Below are 14,726 nucleotides of genomic sequence, written 5' to 3'. Positions count from 1 at the left end.
CATCATGCCTTGGGAGAAGTTTAAACTGTATATGCCTAATATGTCTAAAGCTGATCTAAATCAAACCTCTTTAGTGATCAGAGATTTTCAAGGGGGGGTAATCTCGGTCCTGGGAACAGCAAATGTACCTATTGCATTCAAGAATGTTAAATGTACCCTTCCCATGCTTATTGTAACGGGGGCTAAGCACTCTCTTCTGGGTTTAGCTTGGATGGAACCGTTGGGGATCGAAATTTCGGGTGTGTGTAATGTAAACTGTGATAATATGCCTAACTTTGTGAAAGAGTTCCCTGAAGTGTTCAGCCCCACCTTAGGATTGTATAAGGGGCCCCCTATATCATTTTCTATTGACCCCAAGGTCCCACCGGTCAGGCTAAAACCTCGCAGGGTCCCCCTTCCGCTTCTCCCCAAACTAGACCTGCAGCTGGATAAACTCATAAGCCAAGGTATTTTGGTCCCTGTGGAACAGGGGCCATGGGAAACTCCCATAGTTACACCTCTGAAGCCAGATGGTTCTTTAAGGGTTTGCGCTGACTACAAATCTACCCTGAATAAGGCACTCCAACACCACCCCTACCCCATCCCGGTTGTACAACAACTTCTACACTCCCTGGGGGAGGGGAAAAGGTTCACAAAGATCGACCTTGCGCAAGCTTACCAGCAACTCCCGGTCGATGAACAAACAGCAAACGCACAAACAATTGTAACGCACAGGGGGGCGTTCAAATGCACGAGGTTACAGTTTGGGGTAAGCATAGCCCCAGGGATATTCCAGAGCATTATGGAACACCTATTGTCAGGGGTAAATGGGGCCATTCCATACTTTGATGACATCTTAATTGCAGGGGAAAACCAGGAACAAGTAAACAAAAGAATAAGGGAAGTACTTAAGAGGTTACAGGACAAAGGTTTAAGAATCAAGCCTGACAAATGTGTCTGGGGAACCAACAGTATAGAATTCCTAGGATATAAAATAGACAAAGAAGGTATCCACCCCACAACAGAGAAGCTGAGAGCCATTAGAGAAGCCCCAGAGCCACGAGATAAGAATGAGCTTCAAGCATTTTTAGGCCTCCTTAATTTTTATTCCGTTTTTTTAAAACAGAAGGCAACAGTAGCAGAGCCTCTACATCGTTTACTCCAGAAGGAAGCCCGCTGGACCTGGGGGGAAACTGAACGTGAAGCTTTTTTTCAAATAAAGCAATTATTAACTTCTAAAAGTGTAGTAGTCCAATATAGTGCTTCACTACCCATTAGGCTCACGTGCGACGCTTCACCGTACGGCATAGGAGGAGTCCTAGCTCACGTTCTGCCTAATAAGACAGAGGCCCCAATAGCATTTTTCTCAAGAACCATGACCAGCACAGAGAGGAATTATAGCCAGTTAGACAAGGAGGCTCTAGCTTTAGTGGCAGGGGTAAAGAAATTTCACAATTATATTTTTGGAAGAAGTTTTGAACTAGTCACTGACCACAAGCCCTTACTAGGTCTGCTAGCCCCCAACAAGCCCACTCCGCCTTTTATGTCTCCAAGATTAATCAGATGGGCTCTTTTCCTCTCAGGGTACCAGTATGATCTCACCCACAAGGGGGGGAAGGAAATCAATCACGCAGACGGCCTCAGCAGGTGCCCCATAACAGACTTAGTGGAGGACCCTGTTCCTCCCACAGATGTACTAATGATAGAACTCGAGGATAACCCACTAACCACGGCCAAAGAGGTAGCTGCACACACGCAGCAAGATCAAATCCTTAAACAAGTGGTAAACTGTGTACTAAAGGGATGGCAAAATGATGCTGTGAAACCTGAATTGTGTGATTTTAAAAACAAAAGACTTGAGTTATCTTATGTAAAGGGTTGTCTGCTGTGGGGAGATAGAGTGATCATCCCCAAAAGCCTAAGGGAAAAGGTACTCAAAATGTTACATGTGGGTCATCCTGGGATTGTCAGGATGAAGAGCCTAGCAAGGGGGCATTTATGGTGGCCAGGTCTGGATGCTGACATTGAGAGTTGGGTTGCGAAGTGTGAACCATGCCAAGAGTCACGGCCTAGTCCCCCCAAAACAACTCCGGCTGAGTGGGAGCAGCCTGCTGGTCCTTGGTCAAGAATCCACATTGATTTTGCTGGTCCGGTGGGGTCCCAGTATTTTTTAATAGTGGTTGATGCTTTCTCCAAATGGGTGGAAATAATAGCAATGAACAACATAACCACAAGTGCCACCATCAAGGTATTGAGTAGACTGTTTGCATCCCATGGTTGCCCAGATATCTTAGTGTCTGACAATGGGCCACAGCTAACAGCCAGGCAATTCGAATTGTTCCTAGATGGCCTAGGGGTCAGGCATGCCCTCATCTCGCCTTATTCGCCCTGGGCTAATGGATTGGCAGAACGTTACGTTCGTGTGGCAAAGGAGGCATTGCGCAGGTCAGGCCCTGGGGATGTACAACAAAACTTGGACCAATTCTTACTCACCCAACACATTACCCCTAACTCGCACACACATGTAAGCCCTGCAGAGTTATTGATGGGAAGGAAATTAAGGTCACCACTAGACAGGTTGAACCCAAGGTTCTGTGTTAATAATAACCAAATGTGTGTAAAACCTGAAAGAGAAATGTATTTGGGACAAAATGTATATGTAAAAAGTTTTGATGGAAATGTAAACTGGATGAAAGGAATTGTTGTTAAGCAAAATGCACCAAAGACTTATATTGTAAAACTAGAGGATGGTCGTTTGTGGAAACGACACATAGACCACATTCGGAAGCGAACAGAAAATCAATTGCCACAAACCGCTGACATGGACTCTCCCCCTTCAACAGACTTTAGCACATTGCCCGAGTTAAGAAACACGCAAAGAGACTTATCGGGCCAGGGGGAACCATCCAGCGACGCCGAGCCATCCTCATCCTCCGAAGCCTTCGTTGGGCCCGCCAGGCCAAGTCCGCCGCGCCGGGAGAACAGCGGCGAGCCATCCTCCACAGTCGGTGTCGAAGGAGAAATTGAACTGCGCAGGTCAGCGCGAGCTCCACGGAGGCCCCACCGATTGGACGACTTTGTCACATGGCTTTCGTGATGGATGTGTCCAACTATGAGGGGAGGGGTGTTGTATCCTGAAATGGCTACCTTGTATTTCCTGTAAATAGTTTGTTCCTCTTTCCAGCGCTGTCTGAGCCGAAGCAGGAAGTCGCTCCTGATTGGCTCAGACGCGGCCGGCTCTAGCTTTGGCGGGAACCGCAAATGTATAAAAGGAGCGGTTTCTCCAGGCAGAGTCAGTCGGTACTCGCTGAATTGTCACTTTGCCTTGCTGAGCTGTCACTTGTTCTCTGAGCTGAATAAAAGTACCGATTGCTTGAACCCTGCGTCTGGGTCTACTTCAGGAATGATGAGAAAAAACCAGTAGAAATACAAGTGCAGCCTTAGTGAATAGTTTGACAGTATTGAAGGAATGATTTGTTTAGCAGAGAGATGGCGTTTGGGGAAAAAACTGTTCTTGTGTCTAGTTGTCTTGGTGTGCAGTTTTCTCTAGTGACGTTTTGAGGGTAGGAATTGAAAGTTTATGTGCAGGATGCCAGGGGTCAGTAAATACACTGCTCAAAAAAAATAAAGGGAACACTTAAACAACACAATATAACTCCAAGTAAATCAAACTTCTGTGAAATCAAAGTGTCCACTTAGGAAGCAACACTGATTGACAATCAATTTCACATGCTGTTGTGCACCTTCAACTTTGTACAGAACAAAGTATTCAATGAGAATATTTCATTCATTCAGATCTGGAATGTGTTCTTTGTTCCCTTTATTTATTTTTTGAGCAGTGTATTTTCACGGTCCTCTTTTTGACTCGTGCAGTATACACGTCCTCAATGAAAGGTAGGTTGGCATTGGCAGCCATTGTTTTTTCTGCCGTTCCGATTCTCCTCTGAGGTTCTAATGCAGGGAGGGGTAGGCAAAGTTGACTCCTCTATGAGGCGCGGACTTCAACTCCCAGAATTCCTCAGCCAAGCATGCTAGCTCAGGAATTCCTCGAGTTGAAGTCCACATGTCATAGAAGAGCCAACTTTGCCTACCCCTGTTCTAATGTATCGGCGGGGAAGGAGTTGGCACGTGGGGGGGGGGGGGGCTCGACCGAGCGAGGCTTCTTTTACCGCAGCATCCCAGCAACTTACTGAGGCGGCCTTTATGGGCCGCTCCCAGGTTCTCTTCCCCCGCCGCCTCTTTGCGCAACGATCCTCCGCACCTGCAGGGGCGCTCGGACCATCAGGCGTCCCCGATTCTCACTGGCCAATGCGAAGCCTGATTTCCTCTGACGTGATTCCAACGGGCGGGCTTCTTTCGGCCGTGCTGAAGATTCCGGAGATGGGCAACATGTCTGGCCAATGAGGAGATTTCTTTCGGGCCTATCGCGTCTTCTCGTCCTTCCAGCCAATCCGAAGACTCGCTTCCGGCAGAATTCCCGTGATGTGCCAATCAGAAGACGGCTCCGCTCCTTCCCGGAAGTCTCGGGCCCAGGGAGAAACCACGCGGCCGGCGAACGAAGGAGGGTAAGAGCCGCAAGAGCCGCCTTCGGGCTCCGAGGCCGGGATGGGGCGGGCGGCGGGAAGGGGCGGGCGGCGGGAAGGGCCGGGCGGGATTCCAACTCCCATCTGCCCGTCGCAGGCCGCTTACTAGCTGGGAAGGATGATCGTCTGGTATCCATGGCCGGACGCTTGCCTTGTTTCCCGGGAAGGTGATTCCCGGTGGTTGCCCGGATTGGAATCTCTGGCCTCCGAACAGTGGAAGCCAATGAGAAGGAGACTTCCAGAACGGCGAAGGGACGAAGCCGGTCTCGGCCTTCCACGGCGGGGGCTGATTTAGTGTAGCAGCTGCGCCGCAAACCGGGGGAGGAACCTTGGAGCTTTCAAAGTCTGCAGGCTGCCTGAAGTTCAGCCAAAAAAGAAAGGTGGGATAGCTCGTATCTGAAAGATCAGGGGTAGGCGAAGTTGGCTCTTCTATGACATGTGGACTCCAACTCCCAGAATTCCTGGGTTAGCATGATTGGCTTAGGAATTCTGGGAGTTGAAGTCCGCAAGTCATAGAAGAGCCAACTTCACCTACCCCTGTGAAAGATGGTAAGGGGAGAATTGCGGGCTCATTCTTGCCATTTGCTTTGCTGGAGAACTGAGCCATAAGGAAAATGCAGCTCATTCATTTATTCCGATTTGTATGCAGCCCAAAGGACTCTGGGTGTCTCACAACCAAAAAATAACACATACAATGTAATATTAAAACCCTTAAAACAGTTCAAAACAATTTAAAACCAACAATTAAAACAGTTTTTAAAAACCAAGCATGTCATTAATGGTCGGATCCTGATGGTCAGATCAACGACTCCAGGCTTGCCGGAAAAGCCAAGTCTTTGGTAGCTGGTTCCAAAGAGTCCTCCAAGCTTTGTATAGGACAACTTTGCTTTAAAGCAGGAAGCATCAGCCTCTGGCTTCTACAGGAGGGGAGGAATATACTGCTCAAAAAAAATATAAAAATAAAGGTAACACTCAAAGAACACATCCTGGATCTGAATGAATGAAATATTCTCATTGAATACTTTGTTCTGTACAAAATTGAATGTGCACAACAGCACGTGAAATTGATTATCAATCAGTGTTGCTTCCTAAGTGGACACTTTGATTTCCCAGAAGTTTGATTTACTTGGAGTTACAGTGGTACCTCTACCTAAGAGCGCCTCTACTTACGAACTTTTCTAGATAAGAACTAGGTGTTCAACTTTTTTTGCCTCTTCTCAAGAACCATTTTCCACTTACAAACCCAAGCCCCTGAAACTGTAACCAGAAAAGGTAGGGAGAAGCCTCCGTGGGGCCTCTCTAGGAATCTCCTGGGAGGAAACAGGGCCGGAAAAGGCAGAGAGAAGCCTCTGTGGGGCCTCTCTAGGAATCTCCTGGGAGGAAACAGGGCCTCCAGCCTCCCTGTGGTTTCCCCAATCGCACGCATTATTTGCTTTTACATTGATTCCTATGGGGAAAATTGCTGCTTCTTACAATCTTTTTTACTTAAGAACCTGGTCACAGAACGAATTAAGCTCGTAAGTAGCGGTACCATTGTATATTTTGTTGTTTAAGTGTTCTCTATTTTTTTGATCAGTGTAGAATAGAATAGAATTCTTTATTGACCAAGTGTGATTAGATAAACAAGGAATTTGTCTTTGGTGCAGATGCTCTCAGTGTACATAAAAGAAAAGATACATTTGTCAAGACTCATGAGGTACAACACTTAATGATTGGAAATGTTGTACTGTATTTTTATAATTGTGCACATTGACTTAACTCGCAGTCCAATCCCTGGTGTTGTCACATTCTTGAACTAAGGAGACTGTGTGTTGTTTAGGCTTTCTGGTTTAAGATCTCATCATACCTGGCTGCATATTACAATTCTAGACCTTGAGTGCCTCTTCCTCACCGGATGCGTTTCTCTTTCTAACAGCTGGGGATCATGGAGGCAGAATAAGGATTGATCTGCTTAGAACTAGGGATTTTCATTGGGTGCTTCTCCAGCTCAATCATGAGTGATTTTCTGAAAGAGGAAAAGAAGAAAAAGAAGAAGATGGTGGCAGTGACAACAACAAGCAAAGGGCTGGAATTTGCAAAGAAGCAGTTGAAAAAGCATGGATGGAAAAAAGGTGCAGGGCTTCACCTGTTTTAAGTTTGCCTCTCCACACAAATAGAGCAGAAGCTTTGTTTATTTTCTTTATTAATTAAATATAGCTGCCAGTCCCACCAAAAGCAACTCTGGGAAACACCCAACACACAGGTCACTGGCATTCATGCCAGAAGCACCAAGATGCTTCTGGGTTGAACTTGAAAGGATTAGCAGGTAACATCACCCTTGCCCTGGAGGTACCAAGCTGGGGTCTCTTTCATGTCCCTATTTATGAGTCCATCATAGTGTTACCTATTCAAATGTAAAAATTTCCCCAGTCATGTACAACTCTAGGCAACAGTGTTCATCTCAATTCTTAGCCTAGGGAGCCAACATTGTCCAAAGACACTATCTGTAGTCTTGAATATACGCTGAGGCATGCAGAACGTTGTTACCTTTCCACTGAAGTGGTACCTCTTTATCTACTTGCATTTGCATGCTTTCAAACAGTTAAGTGGGCAGGAGCTGGAGAGAGTCGGGATGGTGCAGCGGGTAGAGTCCTGTACTTCAGGTCACTGAAGCTGACTAGATCTGTAGGTCAGCGGTTCAAATCTTATCACCGGCTCAAGGTTGACTCAGTCTTCCATCCTTCCGAGGTGGGTCAAATGAGGACTCGGATTGTGGGGGCAATAGGCTGGCTCTGTTAAAAAGAAGTGCTATTGCTAACATGTTGTAAGCCGCCCTGAGTCTAAGGAGAAAGGCGGCATAACAATCAAATAAATAAATAAAATGATGAAAGCTCACCACATCACACATTAGCACTTGGGGCTTGAATGTGGGCTTGCTTATTGTCAACCTAGCATTTTAACCACATGGGCCATTATTTACTTAGGACATGGCATATCATGCATGGGCTAGCAATATATATTAACTTTTCACCTAAACACAATAAAATATAAATGTTAAAAAGATCTATGTTCCAATAACAATGTCTAGGCCAGTGATGGTGAACCTTCTTTGATTCACGTGCCAAAAAGGCTGTGTGTGCGTGTACTAGCACATGCCTTCACCCATTCCCCCGCCATGCACAATCTCCCAGCATTGCGCATGCACACAATCCCCTCCCCCCATTCCAGCAGGTGCACAGACCACGCTGAAGCCTGGGACGATGAAAAAAACAGCCATTGTGCTGTGTTTTGCACTCCAGAGCTTTCAGGGAAGCTTCATAACGTGGATTTATGAAGATGCATCTTCATTGTAGCAAAATATTTGACAGTTCTGAATGACAAGCCTCTTAAGTGTGGATTGGATGGCATGATAATAAGTAGACCTTGATTTATGACCATTTCATTACATTGGTGCTGAAAAAAAATGGGTTTTGTATCCACTGCAGGGATCATTTGATCAGAATTCAAGCACTTGGCAACTGCCCAGTATTTATGAAGGAATCACCATTTGTGACCTTCCCAGTCGGCTCCCAAGAAGCAAAATCTGTTGGGAAGCTGGCTTCACTTAACAACCTATGACTCCATTTAATAACTGCAGCAAAAAAAATATAATCAGGCAAAACTCGCCTCACCTAGCAATGGAAATTCCCATCCCATTTATGGTCGAAAGTTGAGGACAACTGTCACTTGTAGGTGTAGCTCAGAAATCATACTCCAAGTTGGTTCCTTCAAGGAGCTGCTGCCATTTTGTCCTTAAGTTCCTATCATCCTACCAGTTTGGCAAATCAGGATTATAAAACATTTATGAAGGTATTGGCGAACCGACGAGAATATTTTGCCAACAATTATTGAGGAAGACCAATATGGGTTTATAAAGGGAAGGAAGATTAAGTGAACCAATAAGAAATGTTAATGTGATGCACCATGCTACCATTACCAAGAAGAAGTTGGGTATTTTGAAATTAGATGTGTATAAAGCTTTTGATAAAGTTAATCATAGTTATTTATATAAATTGTGTAAGGAGCTAAATATGGGGGATACATTTTGTGAGATTATAAAGGGAATCTACAGTGAAAATATAGCATGCGTAAGAGTTTTAAAGTTTTAAAATTGAAAATGGGACCAAGCAGGACTGCCTGTTATCCCCAATGTTTTAAATCAACTTCAATATGTTTCATAATGAAAAATAATTGCTTTTTTTCTCTTTTTTTCAGGTAAAGGACTTGGGAAAAAAGAAAATGGGATTGCTGAAGCCCTAAAAGTCAAAATAAAATGCAACACAGTTGGGGTAAGGAAGGGTGAGACTTTGAGTGGGAGGGGGGATCTCTGCCTAGAGCAGTGATGGCGAACCTATGACACGCGTGTCACCACTGACACGCCTAGCCATTTTTGGTGACACGCGGCCGCCGGAGAAACGGAGCTTTAGGGAGTGCAATTGCAACCGCAATTATTATTATTTTTCCTCTCCCCTTAATTAAGAGGCTGGGCGATTTTCGCCCCGCCGATATTTGCGATGGCTGGGAGGGGCGAGAACACCGCCTCCCAGCTGATTGGCGTGGTGCCAAGCATCGAACGGTGGTTGGCTCGCAGGGGCCGCTGGGAGCGAGGGGAGGGGTTGCAGGCCTCCTCCCTTCCCCCTGCCCAGGAAAGAGTTGTAAGAAAGAAAGTTGTAAGAAAGCGCGCTGCTTTCTCGGAAAGCCAGCTTTCCTGGCCAGCACAGGGCTTTCCCGCCGCTCCCTCCCTCCGAAAACACAACGGAGGTCCACAGCGAAGCCGAGTGGAGCAACGGGAGGCTCAGGCTGGTGGCGGTAGACCTCCGGGTTTTTTTCGGGGGGGGGGGGGGCAGGAGGACCTTCCTGGCTTTCCGGGGCAGCTGGCTTGAGACTTGTGCCGGTCAGCAAAGCCAGCTGCACGCCGGAGATGTGGAGAGAAAGAAGGGAAAGAGAGGGAGGGAAAGAGGAGAGGACAGAAGGAGGGAGGGAAGGAAGGGAGAGAAAAGTGAATGAGAGGGAGAGAGAAAGGGAGGAAGAGAGGGGAATAGGGGAAGGAAGGAAAAGAGAAAAAAGTGGAAGGAAGAGAGAAGAAAGGAAGGGAGAGAGAGAGAGAAAGAGAGAGAGAAGATAGGAAGGAAGAGTGAGAGAGAGCAAGAAAGAAAGAGGGAAAGATTGAGAAAGGCAGCGTGTGTGTGTGTGCGCGTGTGTGCGTGCTGCTGATGGTCCGGGAGCTTAGCGTGTGCGTGGAGAGATGAAGAGAAAGAGGGAGAAACGCAGCGTGTGTGGGGTGTGTGCGCGCGTGTGTGTGTGCTGCCAGCGTGTGCGTGGAGAGATGAAGGAAAAGAGGGAGAAACGTAGTGTGTGTGTGTGTGTGTGTGTGCTGCTGATGGTCCGGCAGCTGCAGCGTGTGGGGGGGGGCGCCAATGCTAAGGCAGTCCGTCCGTGGTGGGGCTGCAGGGCAGGCACAGCAGCCCAGGGAGAAAGAGGGAATTGAGATAAAGAGAGAGGGAGAGATGAAGGGAAAGAGGGAGAAAGGCAGGGAGAGAAAGATAGAAAGGAAGAGGGAGGGAGAGATAGAAAGGAAAGAGGGAAGGAGGAAAGGGAGGGAGAGATAGAAAAAAGGAGGGAGGGAGGAAAGAAGGAGGGTGAGGGGTAGTAGGATAGGGAGAGGGAAAAGGAAGGGCTTGGAGAAAGGCAGGGTGAGAGAAAGATAGAAAGGAAAGAGGGAGGGAGGAAAGAGGGAGGGAGACATAGAAAGGATAGAATTATAGATGCAAGAACTCGCTCATGTGTGATAGCGCACGCCCACACTTTATTTATTTATTTATTTATTTATTTATTTATTTATACTTATATGCCGCCCAATCCCAAAGGGATTGTCACTCAGACACTGTACTTTTCCGCCCACCCCGAAAAAAAATTAGAGGGAACACTGCCCTCGCCCCTCTGCTCCCTGCTCGCCTTCCAGAACGGTGTTACAGGAGACGGTGCTAAGGTAAACCCTTTCCGGGTTATTAATTTGTAATTTTAAAAAATCATGCCGGGCTCGCAAAAAAGAGAGTCTGAAAAAAAAACCTGCGTGGACGTCGCACCATTTGCTTCCTCCTTTGGCGGCTCATAACTAGATTTTTACAACCCCCCACCCCCCTTGATAAGCTTTTACTTGAATCTGAACAGTTTGGGGGTTCGCCAAAGAGAGAAAAGTGAACGAGAGGGAGAGAGAAAGGGAGGAAGAGAGAAAAGTGAACGAGAGGGAGAGAGAAAGGGAGGAAGAGAGGAAGGAAGGAAGAGATAAATATAAAGGGAGAGAGGGAGAAAGAGAGGGAGGGGAAGATGGGAAGGAAGGAAAAGAGAGAGAGAAAGAGAAAAAAGTGGAAGGAAGAGAAAAAAAGGAAGGGAGAGAGAGAGAGAAAGAGAAAAAAGTGGAAGGAAGAGGGAAGGAAAGAAAGGAAGGAAGGGAGAGAGAGAGAAAGAGTGTGAGAGAGAAGATAGGAAGAGAGAGGGAGAGAAATGATAGAATAAAGGGGAGAAAAAAAGAGAAATGAGAAAATGATTGAGGCAGAGAATGACAGGAAAGAGAGAGAAAGATAATTATGCATATTTGTTATTTAAACTATAAATATCACAAAATTATGTTTTTTTCTCAAGGTGACACACCACCCGAGTTATGCTCAGTTTTTTGGCGAATTTTGACACACCAAGCTCAAAAGGTTGCCCATCACTGGCCTAGAGAGGCAGCAAAGCCAAACTTTTATGCTACAATAGCACTTAGGGCTCACTTTATCTATTCCTAAGCACATTATTGCCTGCCAGGATTACCCAAATAAGTTCAGTCCAACCTTGAGGATCCCTGGTTTCATACCCCTGAGTTGTAAAATGCTTCTGCACTTGCCCACCGGACCATAGTCCAGATTTTATGTAAAGTCTGCAGAGAATTACACTTAGCATGGAACTCTTGGTTAGATGGGTGGGGATAACTAGGGGCACATTTGGGAATCTGGTGGGTGGTGGACAGTTACTTTCTTCTTTTAAGGCTCCTTCCAAGCATGGGAAGTTCTCAACTGGGAACACTTGAAGCTTGTAGGCCAGATCTGTGACCCTGTCTCTTCCTGACCCAGGTGGGCCATGACGCAGCTGAGGAGTTCACCTACCATTGGTGGGACCATCTGTTCAACACGTCTGCTGCCAACATTACAGTAGAGGCTGAGCAGGTAAGGGGGCCCAGGCTGGACTGGACAAAGGGGTAGCTTTGGTTTGGCAGTTTGCCACTAAAGCTGCAGATCTTAAGCCATGGAGTGATCCTGTGCCAACAAGGCAGGTGCTAATTTGAGAAAGGGATCAGCACCCAAAGGTTTATGAATTTATCACTGTTTTCTTTGCTGCCCATCTTGCCTACAAGGGGACTCTGGGCTGCTTACAGGTTATGAAACAAGTAAAAATAGTTAAAAGATTAAGACAGCACAATGTTAAAATATACTGCTCAAAAAAATAAAGGGAACACTTAAACAACACAATATAACTCCAAGTGAATCAAACTTCTGTGAAATCAAGCTGTCCACTTAGGAAGCGACACTGATTGACCATCAATTTCATCTATTGTTGTGCACATTCAAGTTTTTACAGAACAAAGTTTTCAATGAGAATATTTCATTCATTCAGATTTAGGATGTGTTATTTGAGTGTTCCCTTTGTTTTTTTGAGCAGTGTATTAAGAACTATAATAAAAACCAAATTTAGAGAGCAAAGAGCTGGATGGGATGGGACAGAGACCAGTTCTTCTTATCCGGTTAGCCACCTCCAGCAATGAGGGTCCTGCTCAGTTGAAGGTGAAGGTCAGTAAGAGCAACATGAAGTCAGATACTTTGGGATTCAGCACACAGAAAAACCCATTCATGGACTACAAGCTTTGGTGGTTAAGTAACAATGGATTTATTGAGTTGAACATAACTCACAGCCAATGAACGCAGCCGTCTTGTTTGCTGACCTGTGTGTAGAGTTTGTTTTCTGTGGAGCAAGTCAAATGTGTGCACAGAAGTCCTTGGGGTTTCCACCAGTATCCTCTTTGCAGGTAAATAACCTCCAGCCCATTTCACAAGCGACAGGACGTGGAAGGCTTGTTTGGGTGCAGCCATGCCTCTAAACCTTCATTCCTCCCCCAGGATAGGGTCCAAGTGAAAAACATCTCTGAGCGAGAGGGGCCGGTCCGAAGGACAAAGCCGTGCCGAGTCCAGGAGGGGAAGATGCTCTATGGACGCTTTGTGAAGGTAACGGGGGCTGTGGTGAAGCGATCAGAGAGCCTCAGTGGTGTGGTTGGCTCACAGCAAGGCCTTCTCGCCATGGACTTTGAGCCTGATGAACTGGGGCCCTCTGGGCACGGCCGGCCTGTGTGGCTGCTGGAGGAGTCAGACAGCGAGCCAGAGGAAGGGGGAGAGTCTGGGGATGAGGAGCCTATAGAGGCTATAGATCCCCCAGCTGAGGATGTGCAGCTCCCAACTGGGGATTTGCCAGGGTCTGAGAACCAGGAAATGAGGGACCCGATCCTGAGAAGAATTTGGGGCTGGCAGGAGCAGTTGAAAAAGATCAGAAAGAAGAAGTGAGCACAGCTGTGCATAGTCAGCACTCCCCGAGAGTATTTAAGGGGAGGAGTTTGGAGGGTGCTCTTTACAAGAAGTCAACATTCATGCCTCTGGAGGAGAAAAGCCTGGGAAGAGTGTTTTGCCTGATAAACCTGGATTCAGTGTTGGACATTTATATGGTTAACTTTGTGAGTAGACTTTTGGCTGGGAAGCAAGTGCGTGTGCCCGTTATCAATTGGGCCTCATGCCAGGATCTTGGCAAAGGAAGAGACATTGCTTTAGTTTGGTGTTTGTGAAGTAACAAGCATCTAGTAAAAAGGACTTTTGCTTTATTTTGAAACCTGTGTTTGTGTTTGAGCTTTCATTTGGGACTAATAACCAGCTGGCTGCCGGCCAAGACAACACTCGTGTTGGAGCTTCCCTGGGCCAAGCTCCAGAAGCTCCCCTGATTTGCCCTCCTTGTAGGCAGCCACCCTGGTATCTGGCACAGAGGAGCCCACGAACCCCACATCTTCCGCAAAGGAGGAGGAGAAACTGGACCTCTCCACAGCAAGGAGGTGAGGCTGAGGGGGGCTTGGAAAAACCCGGCTCCTGTTTCCCCTCCCATCCCCCCCGCCCTGTCCCTGCCATACAGATGCTGAGCAGGTCCACCTTTGGTCTTTTGCAGGCTGACCGACCAGGAGTTATTCCAGGCCTGTGGAGGAAGAACAGTCCACAAGTGAGGAGCAAGCGGGAGGAAGGGGGGACTAGACCCAGTGCCAGCTCCCCCTAACTGATGCTGGGTGGGTCGTGGCACAACAAGTGAAGGCAGGCCCTCTGAACGTATGGAACAGGCCTCGGTCCTAGTGACACAGGGTTTGCCCAGCGGGGTTGGCTGACACGCTGGCCTGGCTACTGCAGGACCTCCACAAAAGAGAGGGCAGCTCAGTCCCCCTGTGGCCTTTCAGTGGAGACGAGCTTCCCTCTATTCTGGCCCCTCCTGTGTTGTTGCCAGGCAGGGCACCCCACAGACATCCAAGGGGGCTCCGCACTCTGGCAGCTGCAGTGGGCTCATGCCTCCCTTCTGCTGCTTCTCCAGGGGCGCTCGGCACGGCATCACCATGAAGGCAAAGCTGGCCCGGCTGGAAGAGCAGGAAAAGGCTTTCTTGGCTAGCTCTGCCCAGCAGAAAGACAGACCTGGGACGGCCCCCAGTGTCTTCCCCCACATCCAGCCCTCATTGCTGGCCAAGAAGCACAAAAGAAGCCAAGTGGACTGCGACAGAGAAGAATCAGCTGGGGGAAGCTGCCTTAAGGTCAAAGCCAAGAAGAAGAAGAAGAAGAGAAAGACAAATAGCCAGGAACTGAATGGGCCGTAGGGAGACGGCAGGCTGAGTGTGAGAGCCAGAGGAGCAGGGGAGCTGGGGCTGCTTGAGCCTCACTTCTGTTTCATCTTGTCCAGCAAAGGACTGGCTGATCTCCTCCGCCAAGGCGGGCTTGAGGTTGTAAAGTGTACAGATAAAGATCTTTTGCATAAATACACAGTATTGCTGAAGGCTTGGAAGTCAGAGGCCTCCTTTGCCTACCGAGTTCATGTTCA

General features: G+C 47.4%; 2 protein-coding genes across 3 annotated transcripts in view; one reads left to right on the top strand and one right to left on the bottom strand.

Moving 5' to 3' along the window:
• PRSS54 (serine protease 54) overlaps positions 1–5,135 on the bottom strand; it is a 19,787-nt gene extending 14,652 nt beyond the window's left edge. Inside the window, exons 1-3 of the mRNA XM_070761650.1 lie at positions 5,098–5,135; positions 4,669–4,865; positions 4,241–4,344 (exon numbers count right to left, since the gene is read on the bottom strand). Coding sequence (XP_070617751.1) covers positions 4,241–4,344; positions 4,669–4,865; positions 5,098–5,135 — 339 coding nt within the window. The remainder of the gene's footprint in view (positions 1–4,240; positions 4,345–4,668; positions 4,866–5,097) is intronic.
• Positions 4,469–14,726, top strand: LOC139171993 (G patch domain-containing protein 4). Of its 2 annotated transcripts, none has more exons than XM_070760588.1 (8): positions 4,469–4,544; positions 6,478–6,673; positions 8,796–8,869; positions 11,693–11,785; positions 12,734–12,838; positions 13,616–13,707; positions 13,818–13,868; positions 14,229–14,726. In XM_070760588.1, exons 2-8 carry the CDS (start codon positions 6,556–6,558, stop codon positions 14,503–14,505), a joined length of 810 nt encoding a protein of 269 aa, XP_070616689.1. In that variant the 5' UTR covers positions 4,469–4,544; positions 6,478–6,555; the 3' UTR covers positions 14,506–14,726. The 2 variants fall into 2 exon arrangements, with proteins under 2 accessions (XP_070616689.1, XP_070616690.1); XM_070760589.1 differs by lacking the exon at positions 4,469–4,544 and adding an exon at positions 4,785–4,942.

The sequence above is a fragment of the Erythrolamprus reginae genome, chromosome 9, assembly GCF_031021105.1.
Source record: "Erythrolamprus reginae isolate rEryReg1 chromosome 9, rEryReg1.hap1, whole genome shotgun sequence".
Lineage (NCBI taxonomy): Eukaryota > Metazoa > Chordata > Lepidosauria > Squamata > Dipsadidae > Erythrolamprus > Erythrolamprus reginae.
This window is presented reverse-complemented; position numbering and strand designations above follow the sequence as displayed.

Bases quoted from the DNA above. Each gene is read 5' to 3' on its own strand.
- LOC139171993 (XM_070760588.1), top strand. From the start codon at position 6,556: ATGAGTGATTTTCTGAAAGAGGAAAAGAAGAAAAAGAAGAAGATGGTG. The intron at 12,839-13,615 runs GTAACGGGGGCT...CCCTCCTTGTAG, and splicing joins TCTATGGACGCTTTGTGAAG to GCAGCCACCCTGGTATCTGG. The intron at 13,869-14,228 runs GTGAGGAGCAAG...CTGCTTCTCCAG, and splicing joins GGAGGAAGAACAGTCCACAA to GGGCGCTCGGCACGGCATCA.